The 24,651-nt window shown below is 45.0% G+C and overlaps 1 protein-coding gene across 1 annotated transcript in view; it reads left to right on the top strand.

Moving 5' to 3' along the window:
* Nucleotides 1-3,225: 3,225 nt before the first annotated feature.
* The window catches only part of LOC8038356 (calcium uniporter protein, mitochondrial), a 225,842-nt gene continuing 204,416 nt past the window's right edge, over nucleotides 3,226-24,651 (top strand). Inside the window, exon 1 of the mRNA XM_029995234.3 lies at nucleotides 3,226-3,352. Within this exon, the coding sequence (XP_029851094.2) occupies nucleotides 3,260-3,352 (93 nt within the window). The 5' untranslated portion in view covers nucleotides 3,226-3,259. The remainder of the gene's footprint in view (nucleotides 3,353-24,651) is intronic.

Raw genomic sequence — 24,651 nt, 5'->3', positions numbered from 1 at the left:
TGTTTTTCACGGAAAATATATAGTCGTTTATAAATGTTTTTTTTTCCAGGCCTTTCGGAAAAAAGGCAATTTTGGGACAGGCTTGTAATTACCAAGATCATTTCTAACACCCGCTTTATAAATTAGTGAAACCTTGGCCTTCTGCATTTTACTTGAAAAAAACGCCAGTTTGAAGTGAGAGGTTAAATATACGAGTCAAAATAGAAGCAACAAACTCAATGACATATTTAACTGGCTTCATTTGTATGTCATATATGTCAGCACTTCTACTGTTTTTCAAGCACTTAAAATTGAAGTGACTTCCTCCCCATCGGTTGGGAATAAAAAGAGGCTGTCTGAAATACCTTTAACGTATCTTGAAGCTTCAATTGAGTGAACACTATTTTTTAAACCTACAAAATAGTCAGTAAACAGGTTTGCAAGAGCTTTGCCTTTCTTAATTTCACCATCAACTGTATGTTCAGAGATTGTTTCCACTTTACGGCCTTCATGCCGTACCGAGCTCATTTTTTTTCCCACAAAATGTCCGTTCTGGTCTCATTTTGAAACATCGAGTAATAGTACATTCTTTTTGCTCGTCGTAGCTCATTTCTTATCTTATTCTTTTTAAACTTGATAAAACAGCTAGAACTTTAGGACGCATAAATATCCTATAAATAACATATATTTTCTTCATCATTTTTAATATATCTGATGTTACCCATGGTTTCCTACACTTCTTGGGAGCTATATGCCTTTTGTACTTAAAAATCCGATCATAACTATCAAAAACAATTGCAAGAAAGCTCTCATATGCCTCGTCAGCCGATGCCGCAGTCAAAACCGGGCTCCAGTTTGCCATGGTGATCTCTTCTTGAAAACGTTCGAGGTTTTTATTACTTATATCACGGTAAAAAAAAAAAAAAAAGTATGCATGTGTTCTTTTTTTCTCCACCCGAAACTTGCATGTTGTGGCCGTTCCAGAACTTGAGCTTGTAGTGATATGCGGAAAGTGTTACAGCCCATCTTTGGATTCTTGCCGCTGCTAGCTTTGGAATTGATTTGTCCTAGCTGTCCTAGAATGCCCACCGTGCAGAGGTTGGTGATCAGTGTACAGACTGAAGCTATGACCATAGTTCACCCCCCTGCGAGCTCAAGAGAACTTCGCCGTCAGTTTGGTTCCATCTGCGCCGGCATGAGCATACTGGCGCGCTATAGCATCTATGGAGAGTGGTGGGGCAAAAGAGAAGTGTGAAAAACCGAAAGCAATTGTGATGATGATAACATCTAGCTCTCTGCATGACTTGCTTATTTAGCTCAAGATCCCAAAGAAGACCTCGAACGAAGTGCTGTTCATACTCAAGCAATCAGAAGCTGGATCGACATTGGTGCATAAAGTGTATCCTCTACTTGCTGTGTACCCTGTGCTTGTTGTGCGCCTGAGGGCACTGTTGGGTCAATGGACCAACGCCTCAATGATGAGTTTTGGAGGGGAAGTAGATTGCATGCTCGACATGGTTTACGAGATGGAGCGCTGTCACACCGCGTTGACACCTTTCGCCAATAGTACAGTGCTGTAGCCGACAAGTGGAGTCGTGCTGTCAAGCGAAATAATCCGAACGGCCTGCAATATACCCACGGCTCATTTTGGCAAATCGTTAATCCGAACGTGAAAGCACGACTGCTTCGAACGTTCGAGACGTACGAGCATTTGTTTCCTCTCGTCACGCCACACGGGCATAACTTTACCCAGTTCAAAAAAGAGTTCTGTGCATATCAAGGCTACACTGTGAAGGATACCGTTGGACCGCTAATGTTCTGAAGATGGCATGCAAAAGAGTGGCCCATCTTTTCACGCTGTGTACTGTACCTCCTGGGATTTCCCTTATCCAGCGCGAATATGGAAAGAGCATTCTCCGTGTTTCGCGTTTCAAGTCGAAAGGTGCGCGCTGCAGTGAGGGAGTGCAACATGGGAAAATATGCTCGTATTTACAAGTAGTAAAAAGTCAGGAATGCCACTGCTAATGTTGAAAATATTGACTGTGTAATAAAAGTGTATCCGTAGTTGATTGCCTTGTATTTCTGTACTTCAACATTAAATAAAAATATGGTAAGGGTACAGCGAGCTGGTGGATATTAAGCATGTTGAATCAACCTGAGACTGTGGTTGAGAAGAAGCATCAAAACGTAGAGGAGGCGTTGGGTTTATCCTGTTTTATTTTCTTTCCCCGCAAGAGGGAGAGAGAGAAAGTGTGTGTGTGTGTGTTTTGTTTTGTAGTTGCAACACGTAAACTTTTTGTCTCTTCTACGTCTTGATGTTTCTTCACTACCCCATCTCAGGTCAATTCAACAGGGTTCAACATTATCTCTATAACTAATCAATATCACGCTGAAATCCTAAAAGAACAACAACGACAACAACAAAAAACTGAATTTCGTTTACAATAAAAAGTTAATAAACAAACACTCCGAAAAACCCCAAATTCCATGTGCCGATAAGAAAGGCTCCGAAAAACCATAAATTCCGTACAGGGGCGGATGCAGGAATTTCCTGCGGGGGGGGGGGGGGGGGGGGGGTCAGGTGCTGGTCAGCGTACCATACGTTTAGGAACCCCCTCCTCCTCTCCTTCGTTTTACGCCCTAAAATTTACACAAGCAGAAATCAAGAGGGTGTCAGGACATCCGGACCCCCCCCCCCCCCCCCCCCCCCTTTCTAAGTCCGCCCCTGATTCTGTATGCCACAAAGAAATGCTCCAAAAAACCCAAAATTAAAAAAAAAAAAACTTCGCAAAGCGTTTTTGGAATTTGTTCAATTTGTTTGGCCCCTATTTACTTACCGAAGTGCAGTGAACTGCACGAGCACTTGGCCTAATTTGAACTCCTTGAACTGCTGTTGTATAGAAAACAAGAACGTTTCCAGACCTATATACTTTGAGGGGGTTATGGTAAAAGTGTAAACTACTTTGCGGGCTGCTGAACTTTGTGGATGATGTCATTTCATTCTTCTCGTGTTTGGGAGCCCAACACGGAGTTTGAATTTTCGCGCGTCAGTTCTCGTGGAACTGCTCCTAACATCGGCGAGACCGAGTTCCGCTATACAACCCAAAACGACTGTATACTTAATATTAGCATTTTCTTTGACACAAATGTTTGTTTTAATCTTAATTGTAAAAGATAAATAAGAAAAAGAAACAAAAAGGCTCCGTTTCGGCCTCTCTGGTGTCGAGGCTAGGCAGCGGCCATCTCGCGCCATCTAGGGAAGGGGAGTGTCATTCATAACATGGCGTTTTGGAGGCTGAAGGTTTCGAACTGTGGACTATTCCTATCACATTTTCCCCGTCGAAGCAGGACGAAGTCGAGGAAGTGCACCCAAGTAAGCGAGACAAACTTTCCACGATCATTCCGGGCCGCGTAGGATACGCGTCTGGCCTCTGGGTTGGCGTTCTCGGGGCCGAAATTGCTCGAGTCTTTGCAGACGACATGCGTCTCGTCTCGCTGCGCTCCGAGGACGCACCTGTCAAGTTTCGGTGTTGGGCAGCTTCGGCCCGTCGACGACTCCGTCTGCCGCGCTGGTTTTGGCCGATCTCGACGCGCTTTCGACGCGAGAACACCGGCGGTGGCATACTCGGGCATCTCCTGCCACGGCTTCGCGACACACGCGTCTGTTTTTTTTGTTCGACGGGAGCTCTCTTTCACTCCAGAGTCCGGGCGCAGGGTATGCAGTTTCGGGCCTGCCGCTATATTGCTGCGGACGATAACGGGCCAGCGGGTTGAAATGCGCGATAGTAGCTTTCAGAATGCGGCGAGGTCGCGGGGACAACGCCTTCTTTGCGTTGCCTAGGGATTGCGCAGCGTTTCCTGCCCCGGCGGACGTCCGTCCGAGCGCGCAATCGAGTTTTGGACGCGCATTCCCCAGTGTTTACTCGGAGAAACCGGAGAGTGCCCGACGGCGCGCTTGTCTGTCTCGAGTAACATTACGCCCAAGTGATACTTGGCGAAGTGAGAATCTTCGCTGTCTGAACACCTGAGACAAGGAAAATGAAACAGCGGCCGGGCAACGACGACAACATTTAAGATTTTGTATCGTGTTGTCCATTATTTTCGATGTTTTAGTCTTCAAATTGTAATGTTTCCTAACCATCTAAAAAAAAAAAAAATGTATACCTGTTTTTTTGTTTTTTTTTTAAGAAAAGAAAGCTTGTTAGGCTTTTCGCGAACGTTGAAAAATGTGTTAGCTGCTAATTTGAACTTCGCTTAATTTTTGTTTCGGTCCTGTAATCGCGCACATTAATGTGGCTCCTTTAGCGCGCGCTCTTTAAAACTGTCGATGGCTTAATCGTCCTTGAATGTGGTCGTTCCGTTTATCCTGTTTTTCCTCTTTACCCGGAAGCGAGAGAGAGTGTGTGTGCGTGTTTTGTAATTGCAACAGGTGAAGGCGACTTTGGAGCTTTACGGCTCGTTTAAAATAATAATAATAATCATAAAACAAAAAGTCCCGCTTGTCAGCTTCCAAGCAGTATTCCGATAAAAAGGAAGAAGAAAGTGCAATTAAGATTCTCGCGCACCGACGGACGAATAATATCGGCGGCATCCAGTCGAGCGCTCCTGCTCGTGCCTCCCCGTTCGTAGGAATGCGGGCATCACTCCTTGTCCGGCGTCGACTCGGAGGGGTTTGCTGCCCCGCACAAGCGCGCGTGCAAGCTTCTTTACCGCGAGGCTAGGGCAAGACGGCGGCGGTAGCGCATATTCCTCGCGCGTAGTGCGACGACCCCAACACGACAACTTTCCTCGATGCTGCTTTCGAACGCGCGTGTTCGGAATGTTCTATGGGATTCCCCGGCAGCCGCCAACTTTGAATAGCGACTGCGCTTTTGCGGTTGCCGACCCACGCGAACTAGAGACGGGTTCGCGAGCGTTCAACACTGTTCGACACTCTGGGCGCGAACATTGCCGGTTCGTGCTGCCGCCGCTGGATGAGAAAGAAGGGCCTTTTTACCATTGCCCGGCCTACTTGGGTAGTAATTGAATTACTTTTCTTGGTAATTGGTTAAACCTAATTGTAACTTAATTACTTTCTAGCGTCAGTAATTGCAAAATTTCAGGTACAATTACAACTACTTTTGCAAAACTTTGCGGCACCGACGGAACCTCTCTGAAAGCCTAAGCGTTTGCACAAGTGGTATAGCTCTCGGTGAAACACACAGACGCAAACTCACACACAACATAAATAGCGTTGCATTGTTGGTTGTTTTGTTGCTTACACTGAGGGCTTAGAGACAATCCTCTTTGGAGCCTATCTCAGCGGCGCCGTGTAGCGCCGTCTGAGGTGCAAAAGAAAACAATAAACATGCCAAAATATCGAAAGAAAAATTTGAGGTTCAGCCGAGGTAGGGAGTTTTAATTGTTTAATTAAAAAAAAAACCTGAAGTTTCTTTCTTTTTTGCCAGTTTTTTTTTACGTTCCTCTTCCAGTATTGTCACATATGCGTATCTTTGTATTGTTTTAAGTTTATTTCCTGGTGGTTTTACTTCGTATATTATTTGCATAAGCAATCTGGAGGCTGACCTCGCACCTGGGAATATTTTCACCAACAATTCGGGAACCCGGATTCAATGCATACATATTTCTGAGCCATTATAACTTCAACTCAATGTAAATAATTTACAATACCATGATGTTTTTATGGGAATGGGGTCTTATTAGCGCGTGTGGATTTTACTTTTATATTAACACTTGTAAAATATTCCTATATGACTCATTGTCGCATTTCTATTTGCCTGGCTAACAAAAGTCTTGTAACCGAATTTTTCTTTAGCGATCTGGCGTCTTCATCATATGAAGTAATTTATTATTATTTATTAAAAATGTAAGAACGTAATGCTTCATTGCCCCATACGGTAAAGTTTTATCATGAATTTAACGTAATTCATAAAAAGAAAGTACAATACGTGAACATTGAAGTAAGAAATGAACAAATACATTGCATTCTGTACAATTCGTTTAAAGTTATATGGCCCAGGTCGGGTCGCTCTCAGAAATAAGTAATTGTAAAGTAATTGCATTAATTTTGAAAAGTAATGGGTAATTGTAATTAATTGCTTTTCATGTAGTAGTAATTGTAATTGTAGTTAAACTACTTTGAAGCAGAGTAATTGTAATTAAATTACATTTTGGAAGTGATTTACCCATGTAAGGTAATGCCCGGCTTCTAGCGCGCGCTCGCTGCCTTCCTACTCGTTTTGGCTTCACGCGCACGTGCCAAGCTCGCCAGACACCGTATACATTTTTATGCATTCGTTGAAACCATTTCCTCGAAACTGTGTCCTGGAAATTATTGTTTTCCCGTTCATACGTTCTGTACAACGCTGTCAAAGCTGGCACGAAAGCGCGCTCAGATGAAACGCAAAATGAAGTCGGAGGCTTCTACCAGTAGCTTTGGCAGTGTTGTATAACAGTAAATACAAAACGTTAAAAAAAAGCGTCTGGACGCTGTGTTTATTTTGCAAATTTCGTCGCGCGTGCCAGTAAAACACTATAGACATTTCCAAAAAAAGAAAGCGTGTGGCGGGTGCCTTTTTGAGTTTTCGTGCGTATGGTGCGTGCTTTGCTCGCTTTCCGAAGCGAGGAACATGCACGTGCTGGGCTGTGAAGATCGCACGCTGGACTGTGATTTCGTAAACATTGGAAAGCTCTGCATCACTCGGCTGTGCCGATTCGCGACGTGCGCGATCGAAAGCGTCACTGTGGTCGCCCTTCAACGATTGGCCGGATGGTGTCTATGACGCCAGCAAAGGATTTCTCATCGACGGAAATAACATGAATGTATGAACTTCAATTTTGACGGTGTTCGCGGTGTTGGATTCAGAGAGCTATAATTTCAAGCTTCCACCACGCTCATTAGAAACAGCATCGAACTTGTTGTTCGCAAGGTAATGACGTCACGAGAGGTAATGATACGAGGGAGCCACCAAAACATCTATGGACAGTTGGACGAAAGACCGACTCATTCTTGTGTACTTGGTCCGTCTAAAGCCCCTTTATACGGAAAAGTCGCGACATCCTTTGAAGAGTGATCTTGGTCACGATCTTGGGCCAAACTAGGGAGCCTTCATGTGCTTCGAAGCGCACATGAAGGCACTGCCGTAGGCCAAACCAGGCGGCGCTACCGTCGACGCGGGTGTAAAAAGAAAAAAAAAAAAGAAAAAGATAAAAGGTGTGCGCGTCAGAGAAGGAGGGAGAAGATGTCGCCACCTTTTTGTTCAGGGGCATTGGGTCCGTCCTCTTCTCTCCTCGGCCAGGAGCCGCTCGTGAACACACACACACGAGACAACGCAAGGACGAGCAATGCGAGCCTGAAAGATTTTAAGACTGCAAGTTGGGAATTGGTTGTACGTTTTCGAAGTAAAACGCCTAAAAAGGGACAGAAGGAAGTATATACTAACAGGACATGGCGTACTTTCAACTAAATTTCTACTTTAAAATCACGCAAAAAAAAAAAAAAGTTTAAAAACAAGAATAAAAAAAAACAAAAAAAAAACCGGTCACAAATGATTATTTCAACAGATGACTCGCTCATTGCGGATATACGCCTTATCAGAGGGCGATAGCGAAGGGTTGCTGACACCGACATCGTTGCCGTGCGATTTGGGAGAAAAGGCGTCATAAATTTCGCGCCCGATTTTTTTTTTTTTTAATTTGCTCATTGTTTCAGTTTTTTTACGATCTGGTTTGCATCCACGGCGGTCAGAATGTTACTGCCGAGTGAGGCAGGGACTGTCTAGTAGCGGCAGAGTGCTATTTTATTCTGATGCACCTCCCCGTCTGGCCCGCCTACATCCTCCGACAGGCCGGGGGAACATCGAACGTCACACCCTTTGCACATTTACGAAACTGGGTTGCGTAACGCCTTGCGCATATTCCTTCTGTCGCTGCCGGCAGAAGGAATATATGCACTTTGCTCGCGCGCTGCGTTTGTATACACGTCTGGCGCATCAGTCGCTACGCCATGCTTACGAAACTTTCTCTGACATTTCCCAAGAAGCGAAGATCGAGGCACGCGAGGACGGAGTAGGGAAGCCCGCGAGAGTTGGGCGAGACCGTCACGCTCCTGCAACTGCAGCAGAACTAGGGTTGGGTGTCGATTAGAAATGTAACCCGATTAATCGCCACCCTTTAATCGATTAATTAATCGATTTCGTTCGTTCCCATGCATAACGACTAAAAATGTATTTTTTTTGGGCCTTTGTTGAATATGTGATAAGCGGGGCAATGTGGCAATTTTGGATTTTTAATCAATGTGCAGATGAGAACAGCCAAATGTCACCCACAGTCACAAATGATTACTTCAACCACAGAGGCAGATAGGTTCGTTGATATTCTCCGTCAATAGCGAACGCCTTTGATTGCTCACAGGGTTATTTGCCTCGCTGAACGGACATTCGCACGGCGTTGAAGCGGCTGGGGAGACGTATATCCTTCTCCACTTGTTTGGAGTTACTAGTAATCTCAACCCTGCAGTTTACTTCAGGTGAAAATTTCGCCTAAAGGTTGCCTTCATACGGGTGTACTCGTCCACGTCTGCGTGGAGAAAGCGTTCACGTTTTAGTAGTATCTTGCTTGTTATAATTTAATCGAATAAAATAAATGAATCGCGATTAAAGCATTAATCGATTAATCGGTAGGTTAATCGATCAAGTGCCCAGCCCTAAGCAAAATATCAAATGTTTCAATTTACCCTGAAGATAGTGGCGATAGACATAATGGACAGAAGAAACACGCGTTTGTTTCTCTCCCTACGATGAATAGAATATTATCACTTGGCGATAATTAATTAGAAAGACTCCCTAGCCAGCTAAATCTAGCGTCCGTGTGATGTCTGTCCGTGACGCTATTTCGTAGCGTCCATGTTAATAACTGCGTGTTAAAACGAGAGATCCATATAGTAAATATATAATATGGTTAATATAATTACCGCTCGGGTTGTCGACCGCTCGGGAAACGCTCGCGGATGGCGAGATGACGCCCTGTGTTCCCTCCCAGATTTCCTCCTCGCACTAACCACGTGGGGAAGGAGAAAGGAGCTGGAAAGGAATCCCAGCTCCACGCATAATTGAAACTAATGTTGATATTCGTTAGTATGGAAACGAGGTGAAGAAGATTATTAGTGTCTCTTCCGCATGTATTGAACCTTTTTTAGTTTCCCTTTAACCTCTATCGCGTGGAAGACTAATGAGTACATTTTTATTAACAAACATAATTAACGTCCTTCCCATTGTCAGGGGCGGATTTATGTACAGGTTTGGGGGGGGGGGGGGGGGGTTGCCTAGAGATATGACGCTATAGACGTCACGGACCAAGCATATTGCCCAGATCTATTTTGTTGACCAAATTGCCACTTCAGGAAAAACTAAAAGTTGAATCCTAAAAACAGCTGGTATATGCGGTTTTTTTTTTTTTCGTTAAATATATGTCGCCTTTGGAAGGCATAGTTGGCGGTACTGTTTTTTGTTTTTGTGTGTGATTTGATGACACCGTTCGAATAATTTATTTAACGTTTTCATAGGCATTCTGTGAACAAAGTGGATTAACCTTTCCACCGGGAAGTGGAAGCGTAAAGCATGCGGTGTCAATAGGAGGAAAGCACTTCGTTCCTGCATCTTCCAAGCTTTCCTGTCGTGTGTACGAGCTTATTGCGTAATCCCTTCCTGAAGTGGCTTAGTAAAACGCAAAAAGTTTAAGCAAGAAAAAAAAGTAGAAAGGAAAACACATGACAAATGGAAATGTGAACACGTACATAATCCTTCTATTAAACATACAGCGCATTTATTCGTAAGAGTATCTTCGGCGTCGTGCTTTGCCGATCTTTCAACGTTTTGCGGGACAAATTTTGTGCTCCTTTGTCAATTAGAATTCGGAGTATAACCGATTTATGTCGAGCCTTTTGAAGGATAAATCGTTACTTTCTACAGGGAGTTCCAGAGAAAAGAGAATCGTGTTTTTCGACCGGGGTCAATTAACTATCCGCCGCAGAATTCTCGAACTCAGAAAAAATTGTGACGCTACCGGTTGGGATAGAATGCGAAAGTTTGAGAACATGACGCTACCTGGATTAACATATAACAGAGAAAAAGGAACATCCTCTATGAGCCGACGTCATCCTAATGTCGTAGGAAAAAAAAAAAAAAGACATTCTGGGTGCCTGTAGCTTCTATTTTAGTAAAACAAACTTTTCAGCAAGAAAGCGAACAATATTATCTTTCTTGCTGACAAGCGTTTTTAATTGATATAAATCCCACGAGCGTTCACAATAGAATTTATTGTTTTGACGATATTAGGCTTAGGTAGACATCGGCTCAAAGAGATATTTTGTTTTTTTCCTCAATTATCTTCTAATCGAGGCAACGTCATCTTCTCAAACTTTCGCGTTCTGTCCCAACCGCCAGCTTCTCATTCTCACGGAGTTTGAGCTTTCTACGATCCAGAGTTTATTTATCCGGACCGAAAAACACCGTTTTATTTTCTCGCGAACTCCCTGTACTCAGGGCTGGGCAGTATCGCGATACAAATGTATCGCGATAGTATCTTAGAGATGCTTTCGAGTATCTGCATCTCTGTATTCAGATACATTTGTAAAATGTATTTGTATGTCAGTAGTGAAATGCATTTACAACGCATCGCTTGTATCGCGATACTTTTGCCCGACTTAGGTATACCTCGTTACATTTGTTGCCCTTTTTAAGATAAATTCAAAGAATAAAAACATCTGTTTGGTGCAACTTGCTTCGGAATTTGTATTATGAACCTGCCCTAGAACATCCATCTCAGTCACCAACAATAATACTACTAAAAAAAGTGGTTTAAAAAAGGTTACTTGGAAGAATAACAAAATCAGCTTCTCTCACAAAGCCCTCCACTCTTTCCAGTCTCTCTACACAATGGGTGACTCAGAAGCTTATAATGTGACACTTTGAGAAGCGCCCTCACGGCAAAAGAGGGTTCATTTCGGGCAGACGCGTTTTGCCAGCACGGTACGCAGTCTTTACCGGTCTGTCACTAAGTGGTTCAACGGGGTGACATGTGTTTTTAGCGGAATTTAATGATAGATAAAGAGTTCGAGGTAATGGGCAGTTCCTAAAATGGCACAAAAAGAGGAGCTCAAGCATAAATTACCTTTCGCATTTGCCACGAAGTGCACCCTCTCTCGTAGCACCGTTCGGGAACAAATGTATTTCTTTGAGTATCTGTATTCTGGAATACTTTTCCGCCGTTATTGCGGAAGTATCTCAGGGATATCCCGTTGCATAAAAGACAAATGAATTTCAGTATCTGTATTTTGGCCTTAAAACACACGTATCTCAGTATTTTTTATTCCCGAATACTTTTTGGAGTATCTGTGCCCAGCCCTGCCTGTACTATACTTTGTATCATGAGGGTTGAACGACGATCAATATGTTCTGCATACGTAAGGTTTGCATCTATTACAGCTCACTCCGCATTCTTACGGACATGTACTCTGTGTGTGCTTGTGTATGTGTGTGCGCGCGTGGCACACGACATGGTCCTAAAGAAGAAACAGCGTGTTGCTAAGTGCCTCATGGTGGGCCTTCAATTATTCACCAAGAATCAATGAAGTACGAACAAGCGCCGAGAGGGGAGCTGAGGGAGAGGAGGAAAAGAGAGCGCGTGGAGACGTCAGAACGTCGAGCTCTGGTTGGAATGATTAGTGGGTAGAGCTAAAGCTAGCTGCCTTTGTCTCCACTGCACTCGTGGAACGCGTTCGAACGCGAAAGCCAAACGCCGGATGTCTGCGTTCCGCGTTCTAACGCTTTCGACGAGTGCAGCGGAGGCGGAGGGTCTAGCCGTAGAGTTATTATAATGTACGCTAGAGGTTCAACTGGCGCTAGCGTCTACGCGACTTCCGGGGGGGCAAATTGAAGCAGACAGCAAACAGTCTGCTTTTGCGGCGCTCCTCTGCATTGCTATGGGAAAACGCGCGTGCATTTTGTCTCTTCGACGGAAAATAACATGGATAGCTTTTGTTATTTGGGTCGTGCCGAATAGAGTGTACCTTTATTAACACTGTAAAATTGTAAGCGCTTTAGTTACGGCATTTTTCTTTACCAGTGAGCGATGTTGAATTTCGCTATATTTCAGTCTCAAACCTCTGTTCCATAGTAGGCGTGTAAAAACGAGCGACGATTCTAAGCAAAATAACGATCGAAAGAATGTAGAGTGTTTTCAAGGCTCGACAGCATTCTGGGGATGCTTATATATTGCTACTATGCGAGTCCTCTCACAATACGTGAATATGGCCCCGTCGTGCATCTTTACGAGCGATTAAAAACATCCAAAACAAGAATAAAGTATGTGGGATCTATGAAACGGGTGTCTTTTTATAATTTGCTATCCCGGGCACCGTTTATCGGGCACATGTTCTCTGGCCTCTTCCTATTTTCAAAGATTTCGAGCATGCGGGTGATGTTTTGAACGTAGAACGAGCATCCTCGCGCGTAAGCAGAAAGAATAAAGCGGGACTGATTTATTGCAAATTCGTCTAAATTAGACCTTTATTTCATTTAATTTATTTTCACCTTAAAGGGCCCGGTTAGGGCATTACATAAGGGGGGAGGGGGGTGTATATACATGTTATACAAACAAGAAAAGGAAGAAACACAAGCTAATTAACACATCCAGGTCAAACTCATTAATCGTACATACTGGCAAAAATACCAATAACAAGAAAAATGAATACGTAAGCTTGGTAGAAATACTTCTGGGTCCACGATCGTGACGATGGAGGATGGTAGGCTGTTCCAGTCGGAGGTGGCTTGAGGAATGAAAGACTTGTGGTCACGTACGCACGCACCGACCTAGCGGCTCTCGAGAGAACTTTTCTCCGCTCGATCGAGCGGCCCCGGAGAGCGTCAGGTTACCCGGCTCAAGTGCTGCGTCGTCGACGGATGTTGCCGCACGCTTACATAAGTCCGCGCAACATCCATTGCACCACATTAGACAACATCTTGGCAAATCACACCATAGCACTGCCAATACTGCTGTCTCATCTGGCTGACGTATTGCCTCGCGATTGCACCAGTTCACGCCATCGCGAGGTAACCCTCAGCACGAGGGTTTAAAAAGGAGTCGGGACAGAGGACTGAACGGAGACGAGACGGAGTAAGCAGCGAGACGACATGGGACCAGCGGCCTGACGCCGACATCGCACTTTCATCATTATTATAAATTTGGCCAAGTAATAATCAGTTAACGAAATAAAATGTTAGTGTTCTCACCAACCGTTCCAGACCATTTTAACTTCCGAGTCATGTCTAGAACAACCCGAGACGCTACAGACTGATTGAATGCCTTTGTGGAACCGGAAACACGTTTGATTGTGCAGGAGTTGTTAAGACGAGAAGATGTTCTGTCAGGAGGTGATAACAAAGAGTTCTTGAGGTCGGGGCAATGATAGTAGACTTTATGAAGAAGACAGAGGCGAGAGAGTTTTCTGCGGAGCTGCAAAGAAGACAAGGTTAGTTGACTTTTTAACGCGGATACACTGACAGAAAAATCGTAAGTGGACAAGATGAAACGAGCGGCTTGGTTTTGCACTGCTTCCAGGTGGTTGATGAGGTAGGCCTGATGGGCACTCCAGATGGAAGCTGCATATTCTAATTTTGGGTCCATATCAGAAGAGCGAATGACATTTTAGCGAAAGGCGACATTTGAGCGAATGGTCGTTTTAGCGAATAACGGGGGCGCGCGTTAACCCATCCGTCGCGCTGCGCTTTACGCCGCTTCGCGGCGACAGTCTACGGCAACTCATTACAAAAATATGAACTCACTTGGCCCACCCGAAAACGCCGCTTCGCGGCGTCTGACTATTCGCTAAAGTGTCGTTCGATGGAACGTGGGCGTTCGCTAAAACGTCATTCGATCAAGTGAGTGCCTCCCTCTAATTTTGGTTTGATGAACGTGGCGTACGCCATTTTGCGGACGACTGGAGGAGCACTGCCCAGGTTACGTCGGATGAAGCCTAGACTCCTCGATGAGTCAGCATGCATGGTTTCAATGTGGTTATTCCATGAGAGGTCTGATGTTAGTCTGACACCAAGATATTTATACATTGAAATGGTTTTGATCAGGTCAGAGTCGAGGAAGCACTGATGATATAGGATAGATTTCTTTCTGGTGAAGCGGATTAATTTACATTTGGATTTGTTTAGTGACATCAACCAGGTGTTGCATTATTGGTTAATTTTTAGAAGGTCATCTTGTAGCTGGTTGTGATCATGCATACATGTTACTTTGTTATAGACTAAGCAGTCGCCTGCGAAGAGGCGTATTTAAGAGGAAATGGTGGAAGGAAGGTCATCGATAAAAATTTAAAAAAGCAGAGGCCCGAGAACGGACCCTTGCGGAACACCAGAGGAGACGTTTGTTAAGCTGGAATCGTGATCATTGATGACCGTGAACTGTACGCGGGAGGAAATGACGTCGCGTATCCATGCAAACACTAAAGGATCAAGGTGGATCAATTTGTTTTGATAGTCTGCATGCACAAAAGTTACTGACCCAGTGTTACTGCGTAGTTCTTGCCTTCTCTATTGGTTTTCAACATGTTTTTTGTTCGTTTGCCACGTATGTCCCCCATGCTGGAAAGCGCTGACACCTTGTTCGCGCGAACAGTGTCCGAGAGGGCAGATAAAGGCATATACGAAGCCGGTTTAGCACTGTTTTGAATGCCACGAGTTTGAAATATAAACACCGTAACTGACCAATTTTTTAATCTGCGTGACTGAGAAAGTTTCCAAGCTATCTATAGTGCGTTCGAATTATTCGTGATATTTGCTATTTTAATAGAGCGTAGGAAAAAAATGCACTCGCTTTTCCCCTTTAGCCGTTGCAAACCAGAGAAAAGATTGATAGGTTATAAGTACTCGTACTGTATAATATTCTTAACAGCACTATTCAAATCGAAGGCTCTAGCTACATAGAACCATTATCGACAGGGTCCCGACGCTTAAACCATAAACATACTGGAGCGTTAAAAGAATACAGGTTTAAGAATGACTTTTTTTAGATATTCTTTCTTTCTTCGGGCAATCCGAGATTGGAATGTGCTAGCAAACGATATTGTCATCTTAACACCTGTTGAAAATTTCATTAGTGCCGTGGAAAGTTTACTTACCCCGAGTTTTTCCTTTTTCTGTTTCTATTTATGACTGTACTTTTTGTCGTAGGGTGTTACCCATTCCTGGTAAGGCTCAATGAGCGAAGCCAGTAGTGTTTCCAAATAAATAAAATAAATAAATAAAATACATTACCGGAAGTCAATCTCCGACCGGTTGCTGTCTGCTTCAATTTGCAGCAGCACACCAACGCCATCTGAACCTCTAGCGTACATTATGATAACTCTATCGGTCTATACTTCGTTTCACCTTATGTGCGAGCGAAGGCGGCAAATCTGGAAGCTCGAGCACGAAAGCTCCGTGCGTTCAGGCCCTGCTTGAGAGCGTGAGCTGCCGAGAAACGCAAAAAGCGCAGGTCTCGCGCTTCTGGCTTTGGCTTCGCTCTCTAACTAGAGCACGGCGTTCTGACGCCCCCCCCCCCCCCCCCCTCCCCCCCACACTTTCGTCTCCTCCTCTCCCTCACTTCCTCGGCTCACAGACATCACCGGAACTTACATAGCAACCCATATATAGACGCTTTCAGGCAGCTGTGCATGGGCGCCGCCATAAACGACCTTCAGTTTTTGTTCCCGCTTATTCCGTTCGCTTCACTTCATCATTACCACAGCATGGACAGGTTATTGCCATTTTAGATTCTACTGCGTTCTTCTCCCCAGCCAAGGCCTTTGTGGAGGCTCGACAACGCCCGCTTCAGTGGCTCGGCATCTCGGTAAGACAAGAGAAGGTCGGCTATGGCGGCTCAATCTGGCGCGCGCTGAAAGCGTCTATACCTTTCGCTAAATAACCCAAGCACCAAAGAGAATGCCAAGAACGTGGCTACACGCGGTGCACGCTCTCGCTGTTCCTAAATTAAAGAAAAAAAGAAAAAAAAAAGATATATATATATATATATATATATATATATATATATATTGAAGAACATAATCAAACTAAGGCGTTATGGAACGCACGTGCGAAGTGCAGTTTGTTTTAGATTTTTTCTTTCGAACAGTTACTGCTGCAGACCCACCTATGTTCCCTCCATTCTCTTTTTGATGCTGGGGTAATTTGGCAAAAAGTCTATTCCTAGACAGAAAAAGGAAAAAAAAAAGTCAGGAGGACGCTTAAGCTTCGCCTTTTATTAAGAGGGGAACGCGATAGCTAACTATTAATCCCCGCTCGTTCCCAAGCCGTGTAAGAGTTATTTAAGACTAATGAATTACTTATCGACTAAATTCTAAAACTGTTCCTCATCTATTTTTTTTCATCTGAGAGGCTTTGTTTGCAACGCTGAAAACGTGACGACATATACGTTGAAATTTGGGCCAGGTTTGTGCAGTATACATCTTCTTTCAGACGGGTTACAGGGAGTTTTATGATAGGATATTAATGCTGGGGAAGCTGACTGCAGTAAAACGGAAGAAAAAGAAAGATAGCGCGGCATATTGAGTTTTGTAGACGAGCCTGCTCGATCATCAGGTTTTACAACACGCGACGTCAATCCCCGCTGGAAAGTGCGGAAAAATTTGAATGATGGTTTTGGCATAATCTTCATTTGCCGTTTTATCAGTAGGTATTTTGAATGTAGACATAATAAATAGCATGCCGGGAAAGCTTGGGTATTTCGAACATGCGTTTACTTTGTAGGTAGCTCGAAAAAGTTGGGAATCTGAAGTTGGCGGCGGATATTTGTCTACGCATGGTGTCGCGCGGCCACAGCCGCTGTGGAGTCTTGAGCCCGTGAGGTCGGTGCTTACCAGACACAAAACCGTCGAAAGATGCTCGAGGAAAAATCGACGACCCGTAATGAGAAGCGAGTGAAACTGTTCACATAGTCGAGATGGGAAGACCCAGATATAGAGCTACTAAAATAAGCAAGAGCAGCGGCACTTCTCGAGCTCCGGCATCGGTGTCGAGACGCTCGGGCGATATCGCTTCGCACATGCCGCGGTCTATTTTTAACGTTTCTGGAGGACGAAAAAGCGGTTTTTGCTATTTCAGATGAAGCTTTAGACAAAGCTGGTAACAATGATCTTAAGTATGGCTCAGGTGTGGACTCTGAAGTGCGATTTATTGAGTGACTCTAGCGCAAACGAAAAAAGATACGGTGCATGCCTCAACGAGAAAAAGGGAACGGAGGGGGAGAGGACGACATGAAATCGGACGTCGGAGCACGCCGTGCTCTAAAGGCAAGGGTAGTGGGGGGACGCAGCGGCCACAGCTGCACTTTCTCCCACTGTTCGGACGCCGAACGCTGACGTCCGACGTTCGAACGCGAAACGCTGCGCGAGGGACAGACGACGGTCTTTAATTTCGTTTACCGTATTTTCCGGACTGTAAACCTCCTGCGTAGCCCAGGGGACGCTGCGGAAAGGGACTCGTTAGGACTTGTTTTGGTTAGTACACCCGTATGGAAATCTTATATCTGGGCCATATCTGGCCATATCAAACATTATATGATTATATACGGCCTATATACAGTCTTATCTGGCGTATATACAGACTTATCTGGCGTATATACAGCCTGATATGGCGTATATACAGACTTATCTGGCGTATATACAGACTTATCTGGCATATATACAGCCTGATATGGCGTATATACAGACTTATCTGGCGTATATACAGACTTATCTGGCGGCCGGTTTTCAATATATTAAAAGGTTAAAACAAGTAAAAAAAATTCTTTGTTAGAAAACTCTGAATGACTTATTGTTCGCGACCTAAATGTTAGCACAAATAATTCCAAACTTCAGCTTCGACAAGCTTAAGTTTAAGATTATTTGTGCTAGTTTTCGCTAGGATTTCAATGTAGCTTAAATATTTCAAAGTGTTAACATTACGCCCGAATAGACAATTTGCTAAATCCCGTAAGTGCCTCGGCCCGTACTCGAGGAATCGTGGGGACGGTGTTTCTTCAGCTGCCTAGTGATCGAAACTTTTGAGCAATTCTATGGTTACACAGATTTGAGTGTAATTTGGAGTCGCCCTGAACACGTGCTGTACAGAACCCAAATACCTGCCATACCACTTTTAAAATGTCCCGCCAGTGTCAGTACTGTGCATTCCGTCCAACCTTCAACCTGGATGAGCCGCAGACATATCTCTTACATTATTATCATTCTCGCACAACTTCAAAGACGCTGATATTAAAGGGGCCATGAAACGAATTTTGGGTTGGGATGAATGATTTTAAATTGGGACTTTACTAATCGCATATCGTTTAGTTTACCAAAAGAAAGAGGCTAGAAAGTCAAAAGCCAGCTTTTCGGTACGAACATTTGAAAATATAGCGGACTATTTTGTACCTTCTTGCCTTCGAAAGGTCTCCGCCTTTCCACTATGATACATCCGCGGTTCCAAAAGCGCGTCACCGGCGCCAAACTGACGTCAGCCGAGCCCAGCTCACGCATTGGACACGAGAACTGCGTCACTCGGACGTATGCGCTCGTCAACAATCAATCCGTCGACGAATATTCGGATTCGCATTCGTGGCCAATGAGTGTCCTGACGGAACTTATTGTCACTGGGGAAGGACAAGTTCTATGGTGTGCATAAAAAGCACGGTGGAAGCTAGGAGTCATCGCACCGGTGCCGAAGGAATGTCACGACCACGTGATTTGACAATTCGCATTTGAGTTAAGGATTAAAGTTAAGGAGGAAGAAGTAGGAAAATCGTTTCATGACCCCTTTAAGTTAGAAACGCTAAAAATGTCATAAACAGCTCCGCGGAATCCCAGCTAAATCCCGGTTTTGGTTGTTCTGATTTCTCAGCTTTTAAGTAATTCCTGCTAAAACAACAATCGCGAGAATGATAATATGGTAAGAGATTTCGGCGGCTCAGCCTGGTTGAAGTTTGGACAGAATGCACAATATCCTGGACGCTGCCATTGACGAAAAACTTAAAAGTGATATGATAGGTACTTGAGCCCTATGGGAGGCTTGTTCACGGTGACTACGAATTACACTCGAAACTGTGTAATCATGGAATTGGTCAAAAGTAGCGATCACTAAGGAGCTGAAGGACCACTGTTTCCATAACTCCTCGAGTGCGGGCCGGGGCACTTGGGAGAATTGTAGACAATAAAAAGATATAAAGTGCTGATTTCAGGCTTTTGCACTTTTGAAATGCCTGGCCAGATCTGGAATTTCCTTACTTAGCTAGATCTGGGATTTCCATATCTAGCCAGGGGTATCAGGCTATATCTGGCGTTATGAGGCTATATCTGGCCGATATACCATATCAGGTTATATGTGAGAAAATTTTTGATATGGCCATATCTGAAATCTTCAGATCTGGCCAGATATAAATTTTTTGTAAGGGCAAACTGCCACATATGTGGTAGTTTAAGACGTTGAAGTTCCGCGCTACATCTCGTGTTCCGCACCACAGCAGCTTGCCTGCTGTGGTGCGGAACACGAGATCACGAGGAGTATACAAAGAAACTACAAAAATCACAAAATTATAATACGATAGTCAAATATAAACCTCCGCTCGTTTCCGAGCCGGGCAAGCGTGGTCTAGTCTTTCCATGCATTAAAGCAGTGGTTCTCAAATGGTGGTCCGCGGACCCTCTGGGGTCCGCGAAGGCATTCTAAAGGTCCGTGAAGCTGGTCAACCCGGCAATAAAAATTGTGTCTTTTTGAGGTCGAGAAGAAATGTTGCGGTTTTCGGGCGAGTTTTCTCGTGTATATGTCAATAACAGAGGTCTAATTCACACTAGCCCTTAGTTATATCTAATTATTAAATCATTATTATAACTAACCTATACCTTACCCCTCCCCTTACCACGAACGGGGTCCTCCATCATCTCCGTCTATCCATAAGGAGCGTGTCTGGCTCGCAACCGAAGTGTCCCGGGTTCGATCCCGCTCCTATATTCGAATTTTTTTTTTTTTAAAGGGGCACTGAAGTCGATTCTGAGATCGTTCTTTTTTGCTGACAACTCAATCTAGACGCTCTTAAGAATCCCAACAAACCCGAGATCGCCATCGTGCCTAGCTTGTTTCCTCGTTGAAAGCGTCTTGAAAGATCGCGACACGCCCTTTTTAGGAAGAATTTTCTTCCGAGGGTGAAGTGGTCGACGAAGAACGCTTGCCGGCGAGTTGCGAGCGATGGCTTCGGCCGCGGACAAAAAAGGGAGTCTTATCCGAATGTGTACCTATCAAACCCTCTTCAGAACGAGTTATAATGAAAGCATTTAGAATCTACGCGTATTGTAGGGCTTTCATTGGTTCACACAATGTAGTCTGCGAGAAAAAAAGAGTCCACGTGTTTTTCTATTGCCCTAAAATGAATAGGCGGTTTTGTCATATAGGACGTGGTACAAGCGGAAACTAACTCATTTTAAACAATATAAGATAAAAAAAAAAACTAGCTTTTTCAAAAAAGACTTCAGTGCCCCTTTAAGCCAAATGAATTACTTATCGACCAATCAAGCGGAAACTAACTCATTTTAAACAATATAAGATAAAAAAAACTAGCTTTTTCAAAAAAGACTTCAGTGCCCCTTTAAGCCAAATGAATTACTTATCGACCAATCAGAATTTTCCGGTCCCACCGACGCCGTCGACGGCTTTCGGAGACACGAGCTGCCTAAAACTATCGCTTTAAAATTCGAACGTCGTTGAAACGCAGGTCAAACACAGCTAAACCACACGCACGAAAAAAAAAGTAAACGTAAAACCGTCACGCGCCCGAAAAAAAAAAAAAAAATATTAGGATTTTTTTAGTTTACCACGCAGACACAAGAGACGGGTACCTATAGTGGCGGACGCATGAATCTGGCACTTTCGATTGTCGTGCGTCTTTGAATCTAGCCGATTTCGGACATCTTAAGGTGTTTTTGTGTCATTCTGCACTCCACGGAAAGATAAAAGCTCAGCGAGGGGGCCGTAAGTAGTGCGAGGCCCAGGCAAGTGAGTGAGCTTGTACTACCCAAATTGAGGGTGCCGCAGTTTGTTCAGAGCTTCAGCAGGAGGCCTCACATTCGCACCCTGACATTCGCCAAAACCGACTTCAGCTGAATTTTTTTTTAGAGCGCAGCTCTTATGCGCCCGTTTCTGGCTTGAGCGGCGTCCGCGTCGCCGTCGGCGTCGGCGTAACCGCGCGGTGCATTATGGGTAAATTTACCCGCTAAATTTAGCGGAAAAATTTCCCCGCGAATTTTAGCTGAAAAATTTCCCCGCTAAATCTAGCGGAAATATTTTCCCGGTAAATCTGGCGGAAAAATGTCCCCGCTAAATCTAGCGGAAAAATTTCCCCGCTAAATCTAACGGAAAAATTTCTCCGCTAAATCTAGCGGAAAATTTTCCCCGCTAAATCTAGCGGAAAAATTTCCCCGCTAAATCTAGGGGAAAAATTTCTCTAGGGGGTCACGTGACCGCCTAGGTCACGTGACCCCCCCCCAGTACCCTTCCCTCCTCCTCCTCAAGAGCTGCGCTCTAATTCGGCGTTGCAGGGAGCTGTAAACGGCTTCCACTTTTTAGAGCGCAGCTCTTAGGGGCCCGTTCCCGGCTTGAGCGGCGTCGCCGTCGGCGTCGCCGTCGCCGTCGCCGTCGGCGTCGGCGTAACCAAGGTCATCCCAAGGTCACGTGACCCCCAAGGTCATCTCAAGGTCACGTGACCCCACGTGACCCCCTGAAGGTCACGTGACCCCTCGAGGTCACGTGACCCCTTCCAAGGTCATCTCAAGGTCACGTGACCCCAAGATGACCCCACGTGACCCTTTGAAGGTCACGTGACCCCCAAGTCACGTGACCCCCGAGGTCACGTGGTCGCCTCCCCAAGGTCACGTGACCCCCGAGGTCACGTGACCCCCAAGGTCACGTGACACCTTCCAAGGTCATCTCAAGGTCACGTGACCCCACGTGACCCCCAGGTCACGTGACCCCTCGAGGTCACGTGACCCCTCTGAGGTCACGTGACCCCCCGAGGTCACGTGACCCCTCCAGGTCACGTGACCCCAAGGTCACGTGGGGGTCACCTTTGGGGTCACGTGGCCTTGAGGTCACCCCCAGGTGACGCCTCCCCGAGGTCACGTGACCCCCTCCCCGAAGTCACGTGACACCCCCCCCCCCGGAGCATATTAAAGAATGAGGGGAGGAGGAGGAGAAGGGGGAGGGGTCTACCCTCCCCTCAGTACCCTTCACTCCTCCTCCTCAAGAGCTGCGCTCCAATTCGGCGTTACAGGGATTTGTAAACGGCTTCCACTTTTTATACTATCCTCTGCACAGGCCTATTTAAAAAAGGGCACACATAAAACATTGGTGAGGCTTAAAGCAAATATTAATATTGGCCGAATATTTTCTAATTAAATATAGAATAGTTTCTCAAAGCCTTTTACTACTGTTGTGCCGTGCTTATACAAAAATTCAGCTTAACTTGTGAAGGCTGTTCCCAACCTTCCCCTTGTCCACTTCTAAGCTCAGTTCGTTTTAATATAACTACATCTATGAACTGTGGCCTCTGTAAGTCCAATGCCTACATTGGGGTGGCATGTAAATGACAGATTTCACATAAAATTAAACCTAAAGAAACGACCAGCTATCCTAATCGAAGGAATTTATAAATCTGCTTGCTATATGCAAATATTCTTTCTTTCATCTGGAATTTAATCCCCCTTAGAAAAATCAAAGAAGCACAAATAATGAAAGCAGATTGTCAGGACAGTGCTCCTTGCATAATTGGGATGGGTTAGTCTCACCGAGTATGCTTCTCACCTAGCACCCGTATACTGCGGCAAAGCAATGACCACGAGCTTCGCTTGTATTGCTTTTCCGGAGTACACAGGTGCTCGAAGAGAAGCGCACTCAACGGGGCTAACCCTCCGCAATGGACAAATAGTGTGAATGGAGCGAAAACACTGTTTGAATTAAACAGCTTATAGATGCATTAAAATTTAGCGAAAAAAATAAATTTTTAAATTTGTTTGAATTAACTGGCAGTACGAAATATCAGAGTTTGAATTATTGCGAGTCCACTGTACTTTTTTATTTTTGCCTTAGATAGTTCGTTTTATTAGTGGCCAATTCGAACGTAAAAATCATCATGCACAGCACATGTTGAGAAATGCCTGCTGTATTAGATCACGAAAGAGCTTGTATCATAAGTAAATCACCAGGAATATACTCTGTTATTTATAATATTCTTCACTCCTTGTCACAGCGAATGATCTAGAAAAAATACAAAACCTTGTACAGTTCGCACCTGTAAATACTCCGCGCCGGGTAAAATTTAAACCTTTAAACATGTATAAAGTTCGCGGACTATATACCGGAAAATACGTTATTTACTCACAGGGCCTGAAGACATTAAGAGGATTAGGTTAGTTATTCAAAAATATGAGATACAACGCTGAACCAGGCAAAAATACATTAATATAATCGAACAAGGCAAGAAACACATCAATACACATATGAACAAAGCGGAAAAAAAACCCATTAATATAAGAATGAACAAGGCGCAACAAGAAAACGTATCTCAGAAAAAGAAAAAAAAAACAATATTAAGGAACATTATTAAAAAAAAAAAGAAAGCCGTTTACAACTCACTGTAACGCCGAATTAGAGCGCAGCTCTTGAGGAGGAGGAGGAGGGAAGGGTACTGGGGGGGGGGGTCAAGTGACCTCGGGGCGCGGGGGGTCACGTGACCTTGGGGGTCACGTGACCTTGTGGGAGGCACGTGACCTTGGGGCGTCACGTGACGTCGGGGGGTCGCGTGACGATACCGATGACGTCATCAGTAGCGTCACTGATGACGCCATCAGTGATGATGATGACGATGCGGATGCCGGTGACGTCATTAGTGACGTCACTGATGACGTCATCAGTGACGATGACGATGCGGATGCCGGTGACGTCATCAGTGACGTCACTGATGACGTCATCAGTGGCTATGACGTCAACGGGGGGTCACGTGACCTCGGGGGGTATCCCCAGGTCACGTGACCCCAGGGGGGGTCACTTGACCTGGGTAACCATCGTGACCCTCGTGAGGGTAACCCTAGTAACCCTTGTGAGGGCAACTCTCGTGACCCTCGTGAGGGTAACTCTCATGACCCTCGTGAGGGTAACTCTCGTGACCCTCGTGAGGTTAACTCTCATAACCCTCGTGACCCTCGTGAGGGTAACCCTCGTGAAGGTTACCCTCACGAGGGTTACTAACCCTCGTAACCCGCGTGAGGGTAACCTAACCCTCGTAACCCGCGTGAGGGTTACGAGGGTAAGTAACCCTCGTGAGGGTCACGAGGGTTATGAGAGTTACCCTCACGAGGGTAACCTAACCCTCGTAACCCTTTTGAGGGTTATGAGGGTTAGTAACCCTCGTGAAGGTTACCCTCACGAGGGTTACTAACCCTCGTAACCCTCAAAAGGGTTACCTTCACGAGGGTTACCCTCACGAGGGTTACTAACCCTCGTAACCCTCGTGAGGGTTACAAGGGTAAGTAACCCTCGTGAGGGTAACCCTTGTGAAGGTAACCCTTCTGAGGGTTACGAGGGTTAG

This window comes from Ixodes scapularis, unplaced genomic scaffold (genome assembly GCF_016920785.2).
Source record: "Ixodes scapularis isolate PalLabHiFi unplaced genomic scaffold, ASM1692078v2 PGA_scaffold3__209_contigs__length_174095766, whole genome shotgun sequence".
Taxonomy (NCBI): Eukaryota; Metazoa; Arthropoda; class Arachnida; order Ixodida; family Ixodidae; genus Ixodes; species Ixodes scapularis.
This window is presented reverse-complemented; position numbering and strand designations above follow the sequence as displayed.